The 20783-nt window shown below is 32.5% G+C and overlaps 1 protein-coding gene across 5 annotated transcripts in view; it reads right to left on the bottom strand.

Moving 5' to 3' along the window:
* Positions 1-20783, bottom strand: part of HGF (hepatocyte growth factor) — an 81464-nt gene that overhangs the window by 20209 nt on the left and 40472 nt on the right. For 4 of the 5 annotated variants that reach the window (XM_082631866.1, XM_082631867.1, XM_082631868.1 and 1 more), the window contains 3 exons: positions 12818-12992; positions 9178-9305; positions 747-849 (listed from right to left, as the gene is read on the bottom strand). In XM_082631866.1, coding sequence (XP_082487992.1) covers positions 747-849; positions 9178-9305; positions 12818-12992 — 406 coding nt within the window. The remainder of the gene's footprint in view (positions 1-746; positions 850-9177; positions 9306-12817; positions 12993-20783) is intronic. The other variant, XM_082631870.1, reaches the window with a different exon arrangement.

Here is a 20783-nt window from a genome sequence, read left to right as displayed (position 1 = left end):
CCAGGATATTTAATAAAAATCTGTTCTATGTTGCAACTATGTCTCCTACGACTTTTGTAATTTCAAACACACTAGCACTACTGCTGGGGTCAAGTGGAAGATAACTGCTTTTGTTGTGAATATGTCCAATGTCAAAATCTTTAATTCTCTGAAATATATAGATTTTTTCAATTACATATCCATTTCTTTAATTATAGAAAAATCGTGTGTATCAGAATAAAGCTATACAAGGAAACATGTCTCAATAAGTTTTTAGTAGTTAAGTGGAATTTTAAGGATCTTCATGTATACACATGAAGATGGTCACCTATCAATTTTATAAACTGATATTAATAATTAAATAATTATGAGAATATAATCCTATAATGTACTATTTGAAACACTAGATTTGGCATTTCATTATACAATGTCTTGTCCAGTGTGTAATTGTTTTCTCCGTATGACCATATCATGCTTAAAGGTGGAGCCCAAATGTATGGTAATGTTCTTTTTGTTAATGTTCCCGAGGCACCTGTTACACAGCAGAACACAGTAAATGCTCAATAAATATGTACTGCTTTGAATTGTTTATTTGTTTGCCACATAGAGAGAAAATGTTAAATTGAGTTGCACAGAACGATCAATCTAATGTTTTTATTAGCTTACTATAATATATAAATGAATAGAAAGAAATACCAATGTACCGCAATACACCTATCTGCTGTTATCACTACATACTATATATTGAAAGAAAGAAATTTACATACCGATGTAAATCTTCCATGTTCTTGTCCCACATTGAACATGTTAGTCCAGATCGTGTCTTGGATAAATTGCCCATATAGTTTTTGCCATTCCCACGATAACAATCTAAACATAAAATATATGGAAAGAAGACTAATGAATAGTAGGGAGTATAGGACAAAGACTTCTTTTACAAGCATATGAATTCATGCAAATCAACATAAAAATTAAAACAAAGCACTGAAATCTGTACAAAGCAAAGACACTTAACTATCTCTCATAAAATATCTTTATTTTTCGTCAAATTTCTTCTTCATTAAAATGAAAGTTTATGTATCAAATTACAAATTCAAAAAAACTCAAAGAAAAAATTAAATGAGTGGCTCCTAGGGACACCAAAGAAATGAGAATTTTGTGAGTGACATATATATTTTCCAATATTTTCTACTGAAAAATTTTACTCCATAGGAAAGTCACAAGAATGATATAATGAGCACTCGTATACCAGTCACATTTGTTGTGTTTTGATTTTTGTCTGTCGTGAGATTGACATTCTGAGTCATCCAAGCCAGCTGTTTCACAAATGCTCTTTAATTTCATTTTGCCTGATTAGTTTCTCATGAATGAAATCCAGTTAAATACAGAAATATTGCCTAGGTGATATTTTGTCCTTTTTTCAGGATTATTTCATGTGACACATGATGTCAGTTTGTTCGATTATCGCTGATGAGTTTGATAACTTGGTTAAGTGGTATAAAGGAAAAACTTCTCTTCATATATAAGAAAAACAAACAAAAAAATGTTGAGGCCTTTGAGGCTGACTACCTCCTATTCCCAAACAAATTTTCACAAAATGGCTTAGGCATACTTTGATTAATTTTGCATGAATCAGTTATTACTCTGCTTGTTTTAAAATAATTTTTTTATTTCCTGCTTTTCTTTCGTTCTTGTTATTCTTCTGTAAATGAAAGTTTTTCCTTCGCCTCTACTCCTTCCGTTTAAGTAGTACTACTACTACTAGTAGTAGTCGCAGTGGTAGTAGTAGTCTACTAGTCGAAGTAGTAATGTAAATATGGACAGCAACAACTCCTGTCGTTCATTTTGATGCTCAAATTGTTCCATCTTTAGCCGATGGAAGCCATGTTAAAATGGCTCCTGTGTCTTTTATCATTTCCCACGTGGTTTTATTTTTCACTTTTTTTCAACTGAGCAGTTTGCATTCTATTAAACATTTATAGAAGTGTCCATATTTGGAATTTTAAAAAATAATAAAAAGAAGTTAAGTTCTTTCAAATATGTAAGTTGCAGTTCTACATTTGAAAATAAACACTATTCCATATTTTGAAATAATCCTGCATATTTTAATAATAACTATTTAACAATTCTAATTTTTATATGAATAAAAACTAGTTTTAACTATAAAATGTTATCTACAAATGTACATTAACATTAAGATTATTCTCTGGTTTAAAGTTGGTAAGCCATAATATATTATCATTGGTTTTAAATACGCTATGTGATTAGAATAAATAATAGGTACAAATTCTAATACAATTTTTAAATGAATAATAATTTGTCCAGGAGTTAGTTAATTTAGTAAAAAAGAAATATAATAATATATTCAATAGTCATGTTTTAGAATCCATAAATTTGAACTTAGATATAAAAACTCAAATAGGATAGGACTTGATACACATAATATAGCAGTCATTACCATATACAATAAAATTGTCTTCAGAAAGCATAAATTTGTAAAATCCAATTCTTGTACATATGCAGAATATATCAGTTAAAATATTTTCCTCTGACAGTGCTATTTTTTTCTACATTAGGAAAGGTTAAACCTTTGGCTGTTAGGTAGTAAATTCTTCAGATAATTTCTTACTGAAGAAAGCAATTGTGCAATGCGGTATATTGGTACTGCTCTTTGATACATTTTTGATTTTACACCTGTGTTTTCTGTATTAGAGAAAGAGATCCTCCTTACCACCGTTTTATTTGAATATGAGCTAGGTTTTTTTTTTTCTTAGTAAACTCTTTTTTAGAATAGTTTTTAATTTACAGAAGAGTTATAAGTTGGTACAGAAAATTCTAATACATCACATAGTTTCCCCTACTTTTACTATCTTATATTAGTATGATAGATTTCTCACAACTATTTACCATACTGATGCATTATTACTAACTGAAAACTATATTTTGTTTAAATTCTTAGTTTTTACCTAGTGTACTTTTTTTGTGTCCTAGGATCCCACATGATACCACATTACATTTAACTGTCATGATTTCTAAGGCTCTTCTAGATGTAACAGTTTTCTCAGACTTTCTTTTTTGATGATCCTGACAGTTTTAAGGAGAACTAGTATTTTGTAAAATGTCCATCAGTTGGGTTTGTCTGATGTTTTCCTCATGATTAGATCTGGGTTATGGGTTTTTGAGAGGAAGACATAAATTTTGAGCACTTATTAACTTGCTGGCATAAGATATTCCAGCTTCACTTTATGTTTCTCTTGTCCCAGGCCTGGAATCTTCAATTTCACCAAGGAGCCATTGTCTATGTTAGTGATGAAAGGTAAGGAGAAGACGTGGGTGCTACGTGTGCTCATTGCTATTTGGTACCATTGTTTCTAGTCCCTTTCATTTGATAGAGCTGGGAAGTGTGTGCGTGCGTGTGTGTGTGTGTGTGTGTGTGTGTGTGTTCATGAGTAACTGATCCCTCTAACTCCAGAGTTCTTCCTTGTCTCCTCTTCATTTGTGTATTTCTTCTCCCATAGTGAGAACCATGATTCTAGGTAACATCAGTATCTTTTCTCATTTTCTGAATTCTCCAATGCACACAAAATAATGTTAAAGCTGCTACATCCTAATACAGCAAAATTACACTTTAAAGTTCAAAAGGTATTTAAAGTTATCTAACTTTAAATGTATTCCAGTGAGGCTATATATAGTCAGAAAATTGTGTTTAAAAATTATTTGGAATTTTTTTTCTAAATTCTGTAGTAATAGTATCTACTTGATATACAGATAGGCACATTTCTGTGTTTTTTTCCATCTTTCTTGGGATTACTCTTTGAACATTTAATACATTATTAAAACATTAATATTGGTTAATAGTCAAAACTATATGAAAGTGTGTATTCAGAGTGTTCTCATTTTCCCTCTTGCTTCTGTGTCATATTTCTACCCACTACTACCCACCATTACAAGTAACCAATTTCATTAGTTTCTTGTTTATGGCTCTTGTATTTCTTTTTTTTTTTTTTTTTTACTGTTTTGATAAAGATGTATACACACACACATATATATACATATGTAATATAAATATATAATTATATGTATATATATTCTACATATGTATTATTATATCCCATTCTTTATTACTAGTAGTAAATCCCTTTATTTATTACTAATAGAATGCCAAATATATATTTTAGTGCTTTGCTTTTTTTTAAATTAATAATATACCTGAAAATCACTTCATATTAGTTCATGAAAAGTTTTATCATTCTTTCTGCAAATTTGCAGTATTCCATTGTGTGACTTCGCCAGAGTAGATTTGGGTTGTTTTGCTAGTACAGAAGATGCTGCAATAAAAAGCTCGTGCATACGTTTTTGCATATTATTGGAGCTGTATATTCAAATAGTGCATTATTGGTCCAAAAGGTGAATGTATATGTAATTTAATTATTGTAATATTCTGTTCCATAAGGATTTTATCTTTTTTGCACTCCCAAGAGCAAAGCATGAGAGTTCATTTCCCCATACAGCTTTGCCAAAAGATAGTATTGTCAAGCTTTTGAATTTTTGTGAATTTATATGTGAGAAATAAAAGTCTCATATTATGAAAAATCTCAATATTTATATTTTAGTTTTTTTCTTGTTACATGTGAATTTAAGCATAATTTTCATGTATTTAAGGGAATTTTTATGTTTTTCTCTAAAGAAATCTTTCTGTTCATGTATTTTGTCCATTATTTAATTTTTTGGTCCTACATACTTTTCACTTTCACAGTTTTTATATATTAAAAAATTTATCTTTGTCTGTGATATACATTTTAAGACATTTCCAAATTTGTCTTTGGAATTTAAATATGATGGGTTTGTTTATGTTTTTTGCCATCACAAGTTTTTGATGTAGCTTATTATTTTTTTCTTTTATTGCCTTTAGATTTTTAGTGTTAATTAAAAGCATATCGCCACATCTAAGTTATAAAGGCATTTTTCCAAGTTTACTTCTAGTATATATATGGTATACATCTCTTATCCATTTGGAGTTTATTTTCGGGTATGGTGCAAGGCATGGATTAATTTTATTATTTTTCCAACTTTTCCAAATTGATCCATTATTATATTTTAAAAGTTTATTTTTACCCAGTGACATATAGTGCCACATTTTAAATATAATCTCAGTAAGGAGTCTATTTTTGGATTCTGTGTTCTTTCAATTTATTCATATGCTAGAACTACATTCTTTTAATTATAAACTCTTTAAAAAATATTTTAACATCTGATGGGGTTATTTACCTCTAATCACTCTTCTTTTTCAAAGTTTTCCTTAGTATACTTACATGTTTATTCTCCTAGAAAAAATTTAGAATGAATTTGTTTGATATCAGAAAATATCACATTAAATTTACAAATTAGCTTAGATGGAATTGATGTATTTATGATGTTGAGTTCTCATATCAAGAACAAGGGATGTTTTTCTACATGTTAAAGTACAATTTGGGGTTTTCAGTAGTAATTTAAAATTTAATTACATAGATTTGCAAAACTTTCCTAAGTTTATTCCTAAGTTTTCCTCAGTTTTGTTTCCTATTATAGATGTAGTTTTCTCTTTAATTAGATTTTCAAAACCATATATGAATGCTATTAATATTTGTATGTTAATTGTTTATCCTGCTACCTTAGTGATTTTTTTATTATTTGAATTCAGATTTCCAAGTATATTACTATTACATCATTTTCACAAAGATATTTTGCCTTTTTACTCAATCAATAAATATGCCTGCTTATTGTATTGTATAAAATAATATCGACAATACAGTGTTAAAGAGAAATATAATGTTAACTTATATTTACAATATTAAATGGTAAAGGACATGCTAGACATTCTTGTCTTCTTTTTGGCCTTAGTAAGAATACCTCTAATGTTTTCCCATCAAGTAAGTGGTGGTTTTATGACTGAGATTACATCTACATCTATATATCTATGTGTATATACTATATATAAATATATGTGTATATATATATATATATATATATATATACACACACACACACACACACATATATATATATGAGTGGATATAAGGGTGTATGTGTAAGTATGTGTGTATTCCACAAATTCTTGAGTACTTTTATGAAAAATGCATGAATTTTGTCACAGTAATTTCAAAATCTGTTAAGATTTGTTATATGGTTGTTTTTCTTACATCTAAGATGAATTATATTAATGGGTTTCTAAAACTGAACCATTTTTGTTCTCAGACTAAACTCCACTCAATCATTATGTATTATTTGCTTAATTTCTTTATTGAACTGTTCACTCAAATTTCATTTAAGATTTTTCTATTAATAAATTTACAAATGAGATAAGTCTATAATTTTCTTATGTGATAACTTTATCATGTTTAGGTTTCAATATTATAATTCCATCATAAAAATAATTTGGAAATTTTACTGCATTGGTTAAGCTACAGGGCAATTTATGCAGCATTGAGATCACCTGGTCTATGAATTCATCTAGGCATGATGTGTTTATGGTGGAATACTTTATTAGTAAATTTCCATGTTTCTTCAATAGGACTGAGTCTACGTTTTCTTTCTCTATCAGGGTCAATTCAAATAACTTGAATTTTCCTAGTATATTACCCATTTTACTTTCATTTTCAGTTTTTACATGAGGTTGTATAAAATAATCTCATGTTTTCCTGTTTCACTGGTTATTTCTGCCTTCATAATTATTATTTTATATATTTTTCCTCTCTTGAGTCAGTTATCTGGTGGTTGTCTATTTTGTTAATTTTTTCAAAGAATCATCATTTGGCTTTATTCATTATTTCTACTGTTTTCTTTTCTTTACCTTATTAATGTCTGCTTCTATCTTAGTTGTTTTCTTTCATGTGTTGCTTTTGGTTTACTTTTTCCTCCACCTCTTTGAGTGGGAAATTTCATTCTCCTGTCTTCATTATGTATATTATTGATATAAATATTTAAAGCTGTGAATTATGTTTTGTTTCCTGCCTTAAATGTACTTTATATAGTATAATACACTGTGTTTTATCAGCATTTTTAAAGAAATTCTGCAATTTCAGTTTTTTTTTTAACGGAGTTATTTAATATCCAACTGGAAGAGCTTTTATATATATGTTAAATCAGATGTTGCAAGATTTGAGCAAAAGTTTTTAACTCATCAACCTATATGTGGAATTTATATTTCCTTATATAGAGAGAAGGACAAGAGCAACATCCTTTTGTGTGTGTGTGTGTGTGTGTGTGTGTGTGCCTGCATGCATACATATCAAATATGTAACAATCCATACTACTAGCTTGGCAGTATTATACAATGACATAACTCTCTGTTAAAATTTCACAGCTGTATGTTGAATTGGCTAACAGTGTCTCTTAAGTAGGACTTACTCATATTCAAATTGCCCCACAGAGCCTAGCACATTGTTGCATATATCAGGTATAATATATTGTTAAAGAAAAGGAATATAATATTGTTAAAGTATTAATGAAAAGGAAAAAGCATGGAGTAATGGAAAGGTCATTTTAAGGAGAATTTGAGTGACTCACAGTTGTGCTAATTTGAGAGTTCAGGCAAGTTATTTAAATTCCATAAAGCTAATTTCTTCATCTATTAATGTGCAGTTCTATTATATAAGCAGTAACATCAGCTTAACTTTCAAAACCCCAAATCCTCATATTCTATTACCTGATCTTTGATAAGTGATATATATGTACATAAAAGCATCTTAATACACATCAGAAGCTTATAAAACAATTGTTCTTACTTGCCTCTTATCACTCAGAAATTATCAGTAATTTTTTAAATGACTAAGGCAGGGACAAAGAAGATCCAGCTGGTACCAAACCTTCCTTAATCATTGGTTTCAACTACTTATTTCCAACTGACCTTTAAAGTCTGCCCAAGAAGAGTGAAATTGATTGAAAAGGGACTCATCTCTTCTTCCCTCTACAACTGTTTTCAGAGTTGTTCACAAAAAATGGCACTGAGGAAAGTCAGGGGATGGAAGAAGTATATACAGGGCAATAAATCCATGAACTAGAGTTTGAAATTTGGCTTGGACTTTTTAGAATGATTTAGGACTGACCATGGCCATGACCATCATAATTAAATTTATGTGAAAGAATGTGATTATTTAAAAATCATAACTCCTAATTCATTATATACCAATAAATGCCCAGAGCCCATTATTATTAATTTTTGACAAATGATTTTTTAAACCTATTTCAATGTGACTTTTCTCAACCACTGCTCCCTGAAACAATTATTTTCAATGGTGTCTATGTTTCCAAGCACAATGGTGATTTATCCCAAATCCCACTGTTACATATCCTCTCTACCACTAACACCCCCGTCCACATCACTCTCGTCTCTTGCCTAAATTACTGAAGCAATCATTCAGTTGATTCCCCTGTTTTGGCCCTTTGTCAGGAGTTCTGGCTATTTTTCATAATGCGGCCAGAGTCATCCAGTTAAAACTTAAGTCAAACAGATCATTTAGTTCCCGTCTCAGAATCCTACAACAGAGTCTCTCCCCTTTCAGGGTAGAAGTGTAAATCCTTCCAGTTTCTACTAGGCCTATGGAATTTTAGCCCAGTTGCTCTCTAACCTTGCTCATTCTGTACCAGCCACAACGATGCGCTGTTTCTTTCTTTTAACTTTTCAAGCACTCTCCCATCTCATGCCATTTTCATTTGCAGTTTCCTCTACCTAGAATGCTCTTTACAAGTATGTGCATGTGGCACATGCTGCTCCCTGACTTATTTCAGGTCCTCCTTAAATGTTACCTTAATATGTAAGATCTTCTCAGACCATTAAAAGATAAAATAGCAACATCCTCCTCCCTCTAACTCTGGGACATTTATCTCTCTAGCACTTAGACAAACTAACTTACTATCCCCACCTACATTTTAATTTTGCTTGTTTTTGTTTGCTGGACGTTAGTTCAGTGGGGTCAAGAGAATTTTGTTTTGTTTACTGGTATATCCACAGTGCCTAAAACTGTCCCTGGCACTAGTATACATTCAAATAAATAAAGGGATAGTGAACAAATTAATATATAAAAGAAATCCAACTCCAGGCTTGGTGATTTTGTTTGCTAACAGTGCAACAAGAAATAAGTCTTCTGCTGTAATGTGTACTCCATTTAGGCATTTCCACTGAATTTAATCATGCCCACACTGCAAAATGTCAGCTATTACCTTGTCCACTTGACACATCACATTTTGGAATTTGGGAGCAGTAGCCAACTCGGATGTTTGGATCAGTGGTAAAACACCACGGTGACTCAGCCCCATCTGGATTTCGGCAATAATTTTCTCTTAGGTCCCTATTGAGAATAAACATGTTAATGTAAATTGCCAGGGTTTCTTACATTGGTGAAGTCAGTGTTATTACATTTCTAGAATCCTAGTATGTATGCATTCTATAAATAGAGCCCTACATTTTAGATTTAGGATAGTTATAACAGTTTAGAATTCAGTATACACAACTGACACTGCCCACATTACGGAAATAAATGCTGTCAGATGTCAGAATTCTTTTTCTTCCACAGACCTGGAGTTTCACACAAACACTACTGATTCGTGAAAGAGAGAAATAGTACCACTTCATTCTTCTCACTCATTTTCAAGACGTGGACTCTCAGCTGTTACAATTTTTAAAAACTGGTCTGTTATTACTTTTTCATGGACTGTATATAATGTAGAAACACATTCTCTTTACAGAAGAAAGGCTATTATAATTAATAGTCTTTAATTTCTCTTGTTTAAAAATGAAGTTCCACCTATTCAAACATTTGCCACAAAACACATGATAGATATTTCTTCTTTAAATTCTGTATTTCTTTGATTTATTTAATTCACTTCATAGATTTCTTTTAATTCCAATGTAGTTCTTTCTTGATTTAGAGATTACAACATGCAATTTTATATTTCTGTAAAATTAAATCCTAATTACAATATAGATAACCTAACTATAGAAAAAGTTGTCAATGTAATACATGTACTTCCTTTCTTTTACCAATGATATAGTTAGACATTTAGAGTTCACAGTAAGGAAAAAGTCTAAACTAATATTAACTGTATGTAAGAGGATTTTACCTTAATGCAAGGTTCATGTTAAATAAAATGTGGAATTTATGATTTGCTCTCCTGATAATGCTCTCTAATTTGAAGAAAGCATGTACTTTCTTTTCGTAAATCCCTGCTAATAATTTAACAAAATTAATATTCAGTCTATTGGAAGGTACATTATTTATTTCAGTTAGGCCCAATTAAAAATACTACACTTTTATTACTATCCAAACTGACCATTAGAAACTGAAAAGTTTTTAAAGAAGAAGCTTGAGTTTGGTTATAAAATCAACAGGTAATAGTTTTTCTAGCCAAAATAGGTCCTGACACAACTGTTATTTAAGGTTGTAAGGACAGTGAATGCCAATAGCTAAGGCCATTGTATAGCAAATATTCTTATTTATAACCTATATTCAAGCCTTTACCCTTCTTATAAAATTATTAACTGGAAAGATGAAGAAAATCTTTTCTTTCTTCTAACCAATTTATACTCATGTTTAAAAAAACTGTCAGTACAAAATACGTGCATTGAATTTTACATAGAGTGTATGCAAATTTGCAATTTTAGATGAATAATTGCTTAGTTAAATTATTTCGAGTTGTTAATTTAAGGCAAGATAATTAAACAGAGATCTGAGGCTATCAAAATCTTAGTTTAGGCCCGCTTTTATAATCTATATCTAGAAGCACCTCATTAATCTAGATTAAGCAAGAATGAGAGTCAAGGTTTGCTCAAATATTTTTTCTAAGTTCTTTCCCTTCACTTGAAGAAAGAAGTGTTTACAATTATTAAAGCAAATTAATGATTATACGATTCATGTACAGTCACCACAGGCAGTATTGTTCAGTGATAGTGTTTTGTTTTGTTTTGTTTTGTTTTTTGTTTTGTTTTGATGGGAGTAAAATTGCTTTACAGTGTTGTGTTAGTTTCTGCTGTATAATGAAGTGAATCAGCTATATGTATACCTATATCCCCTCCCCCTTGGATCTCCCTCCCTCCCTTCCCCTCCCCCCCACATCTAGTTCATCACAGAGCACCGAGCTGAGTTCCCTGTGCTATACAGCAGATTCCCACTAGCTATCTATTTGACACATGATAGTGTATTTATGTCAAACCTAGTCTCCCAATTTGTCCCACACTCCCCTTCCCAACCCGTGTCCACATGTCAATTCTCTACATCTACGTCTCTATTCCTGCCCTACAAATAGTGTTTTAAAGATCGTCCGTCATTTGTAAGGAGTCTCAGTTTTGGGGCAAATCGTGTTTAGTACAACCAGAGATACCCGACCAGTATTCCATTCTCTGCTAGCCCACAAACAGTAAATGCATCAATACTCTGAGTAAAATATTGAGTCAGATTTTATCAGTTTTATAACACAGCTCACTTTTTGGTTTTTTGACATTTATGTTTGGTTACCTTGACCAAATAACCAATTAAGAAAGAATGGCTTAAATTCCAATAACATGTAACAGCTAAACTTTTGATCATTTTTAATTGTGAAATGTGTGAATTCAATTTCTATAATTATTATCTTTTTTCTTACAGATGAGGTTCATTTGGGTACTTACACATACACAATCTCTAACTTGAGTATTACCAGTCATTAGAAGTTGACAAAAAGTGTGCATGGCGCTGACACTGTCTCCTTTGTTTCCCTTAACTATTCGTTTCTCATTTGCTTTTCTCTCTCTACTTTTATGTTTATTTCTGAGGTATGAAACACGTGGGTCAAAAATAGATAGTGAATTACTGTGAGGAAAATGATGGAAATAAACCCCAGAGTGGCAACTATAAATTTGTTATTATAAAATAATTTAAAAAACATAACAGATGAATATTTACTGTCTAAGCAAAGAACTCTGAATTGGCTTTAAAAATCTAAAAATAAAATAAAAAACCATAGACGATATCGCCTCTCCAGTGGATGGGCCAACTAATGTTCATAGTTCTCCATCTTGAAATGTTAAGCTCTCTTATTAAAAACCGGTTACATAAAGGCAATATATGTTATTTATAGGTGCTATTTCAGCAAAGCCATTATGAATGACACGTGTGTTATAAATTTTAAAAGCAATCATTTTATGTTCCTAATAACAAGGTGGGCAATTTAAAAACACATGGCATTGTGGCTGTCTGTCTAACAAAAGTCAAGTGGTGAAGAAAAGCAGCCATGGAGAAGAACATAACAACCATGTAATTGATATTCAAGGGCAGTTTCTTCGGCTTGGCTCATCTAAACAGCTGTTTTATTTCCCCACTTTTTAAAGAAAATTTAGAAACAATAAAAATCACTCATTCAAAATTTTAAAAATAATTTTTTTCAAGGCTGAAAACTCATCAGTTTACAATGTTGATTGAAATCAAGGTGTGCCTTGTAATCTCCCCTAAAGTTAATATGAAAATTTAAGAAGGCACTAGTTTGAAACTTGCCTGGTTATCATTACCACTAATTGGTTTATTAAATAGACCTGCAAGAGCAAAGCTGTGATCAGAATCCTAGGGATGTGTTTCCCAAAGCATGGATGGTACATCAACCGTCTGATTCAGAATCACCAAGAGTGCCTGTTAAAATGTAATATTTCAAGTCCAAATTTCAGACCTGAGCCATCAAAGTCTCTGGGTGGATGTATCTGCCTTTTCATTGCTGAATTTTCCCTAGGCACACTAAAGTTTAAGGATCACTAACACAGAACTTAGTAAAAAGCAACCACTCTGCCTCATTTCCCCCAGGGCCTACTGAAATTATATTTCTCTAATTTACTCACTTGCACTTGAAATTTTCAGGAGTTATGTCATGCTGGTGAGGATACTGGGAATCCCAACGCTGACAGGGAATTCCATTCCAAATGGTATTGATGATGCCCCGGTAACCTTCTCCTTGACCTTGAATGCATTCAGTTGTTTCCATAGGGACATCCGTGTCATTCATAGTACTGTGAGCTATTGGTAAAAAGAAATATAAATTTAAATACAATATTTCAATCTGACATCTACCTCTTAGAGTTCACTTGCATTTTATTAACAGGGTTCTCTGTCACATAATTTTTATAATAATTGAATGGAATAAACAATTCAATTTACCATTACTACTGTCTCTCTCAAATGAAAGGAGGAATGAACATGGTGGACTCAGCCATGGAATTGCTCTGCTTATAAAAAGAACATTCTGGCTTGACTTTATCTAGACCTGTTTTAAAAAGCATCACTTAATAATATTTAAATTTCCTGGATCTATCTACTCATTCTTAACAATAGGTGTAAAATCTCTCTCTTTATTAATGTTTAAGTATTGCATATATGTTTTTTAAAAATCACTTTTCTTACTTTTGAAATTGGAAAACATCTACGCATAATATAGTGACCAAGTAGGGAAGTTGTAGCACTGTGCCGTAAGTTTGGCCATTAAAAAAAGTACGAAAAAGAAAATTAATGCTAGTCTAGAGAACAGAGTTATTTTTTTAAAATCAGTTTGTCACTATTACTATCTCCATTCCAACTCTTTTCATTCAAACACTAAATTAGTTTATTCTTGAAAAATTCTTTAAAGGCATTTTACTTCCATATGTCACTATAACTTATACATGCCAAATATACAATTTCTGAAATGACTATACAATTACTCCTAAAATTAGTTTATTTAAATAGTTAAAAAGTTGGTAATGGTATTAACCGTGGTTTTCCTCTAAAATAATAAATATATTCTAAGCTGATATGTTACATTTTTCTTCTTAATCAACTTGTTGGCATTTAAGAAATATTACTTGCTTCTAGGCAGATGTATTTGTTGCCTTTTTCCTAGTCCAACTGCAGTGCTTTACCATACTTCATGGAGATCCTGAACATCTCAGTAAGAACATTTTTAAAGTACAAAATTAAATTTACCACAACTTGAACTCCGTCTTTTGTCTTAAGGTTTACTCACTTGCATAAAATAAAATATAACTCAAAACATTCTGGAGCAACTAAAATTCATATACCTTCTCAAAACATTCATGAAAATGTTTGTTTCCATGTAAACTCCCCAGTTACCTTTAAAGCCTAAATGGTTATTCAAGGTGCCTCTACATAAAACTCAAGTTGACACCCTCTAGGATAGTTTAAGAAGTGAATAAATGTCTTTGATTGATCCATTCTGGAATTCGGTGCATCATTTCTCCAAAGGAGAGGTTAGAATTAGACACGCCTTCAGAGGCTAGGGATGTCTATAATAGTGTTCCATATTTAATGGTGTAAATTCTTTTAAAATGGCTCTTTAACTTTATTTTAAATTTCTTTCTTTCTTACAAATAATTACTACCTTATGTGGCTGAATGCTTTATTTCATTGAGTTCCATGCAAACTAAGTAGAGCCTAAGTTTGGAGTTATTCTGTGAAGTTTTGTGGAAAAAAAAAGGAGGATTAATTAATGACCATCCCAATCACTAGAATGTTTTATATACAGATTTCAAAAAATTGCCCTTTTAATAACTCTTCTTTAAAAAAAAAATCTCTTCTTCAGCTCATCTTAAAATGTGTTTTTATTTCTTATGTATCTACTTTAGGGAATAGAAATACAGCTCAGAAATATCCTAAATTAAAAGGAAATTCAAATGGACATGAGAAAATGTCCAGAGATTGACCTATAGAATGGTCATTGACAGTTGATGGCTTAGAGAACTTATATGTATTGATAGTGGTAATATATATTGATTTAGGAAGAACAAAAATTTTGGACTGAGAAAAATGACTTGTATAGAAGAAGTTGGTGCTGTTTAACCAAGTTCATTATGATTTTAATATTACCTGAAGTTCTTTGATGAAATAGGCTCATAGGTTCTGAGGGTTAGAACTATATTTCATTAAAACAAATGCTACTAAGCTATTTTTCTGATGATTTGAGTTGATTGTTCCATGATTTGAGGAAAATGAGTATGTGTGGGAAGTCTTTAAAAGGGTGACAACTCTAAAACAGGTAAAAGGTCAAGCTTGTACTGACATATATCATTCTAATTATAAAACTATGATGTGAAAGAAGACAAAACAAATGTCCCCAGGAATCTATCAATTCATTAGCTTAACATTTTAAGAAGAAAAGTTTTGATTCCCCCACTTCTTGGGTACAAGCTCCTGGGCAGCAAACTTGTGACCTCAGTTAGGACTCAGAATACTGACAATGGGAGGAAGGTCAGAGTTAGGGCTGCCAGAGCAAAAGCACTTGCACTAATCTCACAAATTTCATTACCTGACTTGGGTACTACAGCTCTCTTACTTTCTTAGTTATTTGTGTGTGTTTTGTTTTATTCGTGTATTACTGATCCATTCTTCTCAGTATTATTTTGGCACTGTGAACTTGTAACCAAAGGATCCAGTCTTGATGAGTCAACCAGGGCCACCTTTGGCTAGATATGGGCCTATCACATCTCACTAAGTGTCTAGTTCAAGGCTAAGCCCATCAGAGATTAACACACTGAGCTCCTTGGACTCTAGTATGATTTTCCAGACATCAACCTAAACAATGAAAAAAGAGGAATGATAAAATTTAAAAGCTAGTAGAAGATAAAAATTTTTCTAATTTGAGGGTAAAGTTTTCAAATTTTAGGAGTCCCTGTGAAAAGAAATATCTACATTACAAAAACCTAGGTCAGAGAAAAGAGTACCTATATAAGAATACTGAGGAAAATATTTCACTGCTGATTGATACACTAAAATTTCAGTGTCAGGTTCAGAGACCTGAATTGTACTAACTTTGCACCTCAACTGCAGAGGTTCCCAGCAAGATTTAATTAAAGAATCTTTCACTTTAAAAGTAGCTATCATAAAATCCTCATTTGAACAATTATGTCAAAGATTTTTTTCTAAACTTTCATGATTATATTTTAAAACTTACGATATAAACATTTTAAGGGGGTCACTAAATATTCACTAAAAGACAATGTAAGTTAAAATGGTTAGATTGAAAACCAAAATTTTGGATTTGGATTAAATAATTTGGATTATTTAACAGATTCTAATTTGGAGGTGGAAACTAGAACCCTTTGAAATTACAAAAATTACAGAATACAAAGAATTACTGCACATTAATAAAATACAATATTGTACAGAATAAATACAAATTTTCATTAGGCCTTGCTATAAATTGAATGTTTGTGTCTTCCTCAAATTCATATGTTGAAATCCTAATCCCCATGTTATGGTATTAGGAGTTGGACCCTTTGGTAAATGTTTAGGCTGTAAGGGCAAAGCCTTCATAAATGGGATTAGTACCCTTATAAAAGAGACCCTGCAGAGCTCCCTTGCTCCTTCTACCATATGTGGACACAGGGCAAAGTGTGAACCATCTGTGAACCAGGAATCAGGCTCTCTCCAGATACCAAACCTGCTGTCACCTTGATCTTGGACTTCCCAGCCTCCAGATCTATGTGAAATACATTTCTGTTGTTTAGAATCCACCCTGTGTATGGTATTCTGTTATAGCAGCCTGAGCTGACTAAGTCAGGCCCTATCAAGATGTAAAGAATCTAAATAATATTATTATTTTTGTCTCATTTTAATAAGCATCTGTAACTTTGAAATATATAACTAAAACAACTTGACAGTGTTACTTATTGTTGTGTTTTAATTCAGTGGAAATATTTATTTTGATTTTAACTACAAACTAGCAGTATTCACATAGTATTTTTCTTTATTTAAAAAGTACCCTCTGAAGTTAGTGCATCTGTATTTATCCCATTTCACATTCAGCTGCTAAAAGTAACCCCATAAACAAAAGCTACATAATTCTGGTGGTAATGTATAGAATAAATAATATAGGCAAAAAAAAAGATATATTAGTACAAGGTAACTACAGTATTCATCAATTAGTAAGAGTTATTTTGTGACTTCATGCAGCTGTTTAATAAATATTATCTGATGGGGACCATGATGAATGATTTGTCCAAAGACCATTTAACTGTAATATAAATGTCTGATCTTTGTTGCCTGCATGAATACTTATGATTCGAACAAAAGGAATTATTCTTGAACCGCAATAAAATAGACTCCTTCAGCTGTCCCACTATATAAACATCAAAATTTGGTGCAAAAACAAAACAAATGTTTCATGCCAATTGATTGGGAAAGGGCTATTTTATGTTGGGAAAGCTATTCCTTTGGACTTAATACTTAAACATGAGACCTGAATAAGGGAAGGCCCTGAAGAGTCTCCAGTGGCCTAGTGAAGAGTTAACGAAACACAGAAACATCCCCAATATCAGCTGAAGATTATCAAGTTTAGCCAAAGCAACATGTTTTTAAAATACTGCATCCCCACATCCACAAATGTTTTTGCAAGTATGTCTACCAAGCTCACACTGAAAATACCAGGAACTCTTCTGAGAGTTCCTCACAAATAAAACATTTTGCCAGGAGTGTCAGTGGTGGTCACCCTTTGGAAGCAGATGCAAAGATATTTATATGATCCTCGGTGGCCTGTGAGTGAAGGAATGTTTTTCTTTCATGACTGACGCGAAGTTTTCTATTTGGAAATGCTTTAAGGAAAACAACATTTGCTATTGAAATTTTTCACTGTCCTGTTAGGACATGATCAAATATAATGGTTGCCTCTTGGAACATTAATTTCACTTTACTGGTGTGGACCTGCTATGATCTGATTGCTCTACTATTTGGTAGAGAACTTTAAGGTTTGAATACATTTGTTGAGAGAATGAACATTTAACTGTTATGTAATTGTTGGGAAAACCCTCTTGCCCCCCAACAGAAAGAGATCAACACAACAAGACAACATAGAATAAATCGAACCTTTTTCTCTGTGAAAGACTAGCCAAATCCTTGCGGAGAGGCCACAAGGCCCTGACAGAGGTCCGTGAACGGCAACTGGAGAATGTGAGTGCAAATGTATATTACAGAAAGCCACACCTAGGGATCCATAAGCTTTACAAGGACAATAAGTAAATCCTTATGTTTACTGTCCCCTTAACCCTCCAAAAAACCTGGATTTCTTAGTGGTGACAAGCTATTGCTATTCTTTTGCCTGTAGTTAAGAATAAGTTGCTTCTTAGGCCACTGGACAAATACCTGATTATTCTTGGAATAATTCAACCCAACCCACTTCTTATTCCCAGCTACTGAAGAGCAACTGAAATATAGGATTTACTTTATGATGGTCCCTGGATATTTAGAACAGTGTGTAAAGCTACTCTCCCGTCAACAGACTTGTGCTCTTTGGGCCGCAGAGGGCAGGATCAGGCTCAATGTAAATTTAAAGAGCTTCTTGTTTTAAAATTGACGTGGGAAAATAGTATAAAGACCTCCAAAGCACAAACCTCAAATTGCTTGCACGTTTTCTTTCCATGTGGACCTGGGATTCCTGTCTGAAACTTTTCTCTGGACTTTATCCAAGACGTTTCTGGTATAAAATACTCAAAAGACAAGACTTTCATGAAAGCTCTTCAATCCTATACTCTTACTCCTTAGAAGGTGACTTGGAAAAGACCTCCAACACAAGATCTTTCCCTTGAGAAAGGATATTGATAGCATTGTTTTTTCCTGACACAGAATACAATAAGAGGATTATATTTCTATGAATCTCTGTTCTGGCCTTGGATGAATTAATAAAATTTAGAGAAATAATCAGTTTTCTTTAAGAAATAAAATAATTTGCTAAAGACAAAGACACTGAAGTTTAAAAGGTTACATATTCCTTTAAAATGATGCCAGTGTACACTAGTTACTAGGGGGAAGGATTCTTTGTATGTAGTACCAATGGCAACATATCTTCTTAAGCTACCATAACAAAATAAGACTGGGTGACTTAAACAACAGTAATATATTTTCTCATAATTCTGGGAGCTGTAAAGTCCAAGATTAAGGTGGCAGCCAATGGTTCCTGGTGAGAGTTCTCTTCCTGGCTTGTAGATGTAGGTATAGACATACCTTTTTGCTATGTCCTCATATGGTAGGGAGAGAGAGAGATCACTCTCATCCTCTACTTATAAGACCACAAATCCCATTGGATTAGCATCCCGCCATTATACTTCATTATCCTTTTTTATCTACTAAAAGCCCTATCTCCAAATGCATTCAGGGCTTAGAATTCAACATATGAATTGTGGGTGGTGGGGAGCACAATTCAGTCCACAATGATAATTTTGAGAGAAATCTTAACTATCAAAGATCTGCCTCGGCCACACTTCTGCAGTGGAGAGTTGTTCAACAGGTAATAAAGTTTCAGTTATGCAAGGTGAATAAGTTTTAGAGATCTACTATGTATAGTAGATCTACTATACTATGTTGTACATAATACCTATAGTTAGCAATAATGTGTTGTATACTAAACAGTTGTTAAGAGAGTTGTATTCTTACCACACACACACACACACACACACACAAAGGCAAGAGGGGGCAGGAGGAAACATTTGCAGGTGATGAATATGGTTATAATCTTTGATTGTGGAGATGGATTCATGGGTGTATGCATATTTTCAAACCTATCAAACTGTGTACATTAAATATGTGATGTTTTTAAATATCAATTATACCTCAGTAAAGCTCTTAAAAATATAAAATGGCTGTGGACACTTACATATCTAGAAGTTTAAAAAATAAGAAGGAAAAGAAAGAGGAAGTGAAAAATAAGGTAAAATATGACAAGATTTGTTTATTTTGTTGAAGGAAAAACCATCAAGACATCAAGCAACGAAGGAACAAAACTAGCTCATGGAAGCATGAAAACTGACAGTGAGTTAAGGTGATGGGAAGAAGGTATGAAGCAAATCTTCCTGGTTGGCAATGTTTGGGAAAAGCCAAGTTTTCATATGAAAATCAAGAAGCATAGAAGAAATTCCAGGAGACACGAAAAGAAAATGAAAACTACCACTGAGCAGGAAGGTAACCGTCATTCATTCAACAAAGACTTGTTGAACTCCTGTCACGTGCAAGGCAATGTGGTAACTCTGTGGAATACAAAAACGACCTGGTCCTTACTCTGTTGGAGCTTACACATTTTGATAGAGACAGCTATTAACCAAATACTTCAAAAATAAATGTAAAAACCGAATTCTGAGAAGTACATGGAAGGAGAGGTTTATGTTGCTATAAATATACAACAAGGAATTTGACCGAGTCAGGGGAAGTCAAATGAAGAAATGATAACTGACTTGAAATTTGAACAATGGGTAGCTGTCAACTAGCTGAGGAAGGAAGAGAAAATTTTTCAGGGGAGAGGAGATGGCAGGGGTGAAGGAACTATAATGAGAATATGGAAAATATGAGGTATAGGGAGAAAACTATTCTGGCTGGAACAGAGAGCATGGAGAGAAATGTATATGAGGCTAAAGATAGGGGTGGAGGAGTAAAGGATGGTTTTGTTTTGTCTGTGTCCTAAGATCAAAGGAAATGATTGAAGCGTTTTAAACTGTTGTGTATGTGTGTGGTATGCTAGGCATAGGGAATGATATATTCAGATTTTTTTAAAATGTCATCCTGTTTGCAGTGTGGAGAAGGGATTGGAGGGGAGAGCTGGTGAACGTGGATATAGCTCCACTCAGAAGGCCACCCAAATATTCAAGATGAAAAATAATGCTGTCTTGGATAAAGGAGACAGTGATGAAGTGAAATGAAGATTTGATAGATACATAGAAAATAAAATTGACAGGACTTAATGATGGATCAAATGTGAAGAGTGAAAGAAAGAGCATGTTTAGGATTATTCTAGGCTTTTGGATTTTAAACTGTGTAAATGGTGGTACCAGTCAT

This window comes from Mesoplodon mirus, assembly GCF_964341445.2.
Source record: "Mesoplodon mirus genome assembly, chromosome: 9".
Taxonomy (NCBI): Eukaryota; Metazoa; Chordata; class Mammalia; order Artiodactyla; family Ziphiidae; genus Mesoplodon; species Mesoplodon mirus.
Note: the sequence above shows the minus strand (reverse complement) of the source record. Positions and strands in the feature narration are given on the sequence as shown.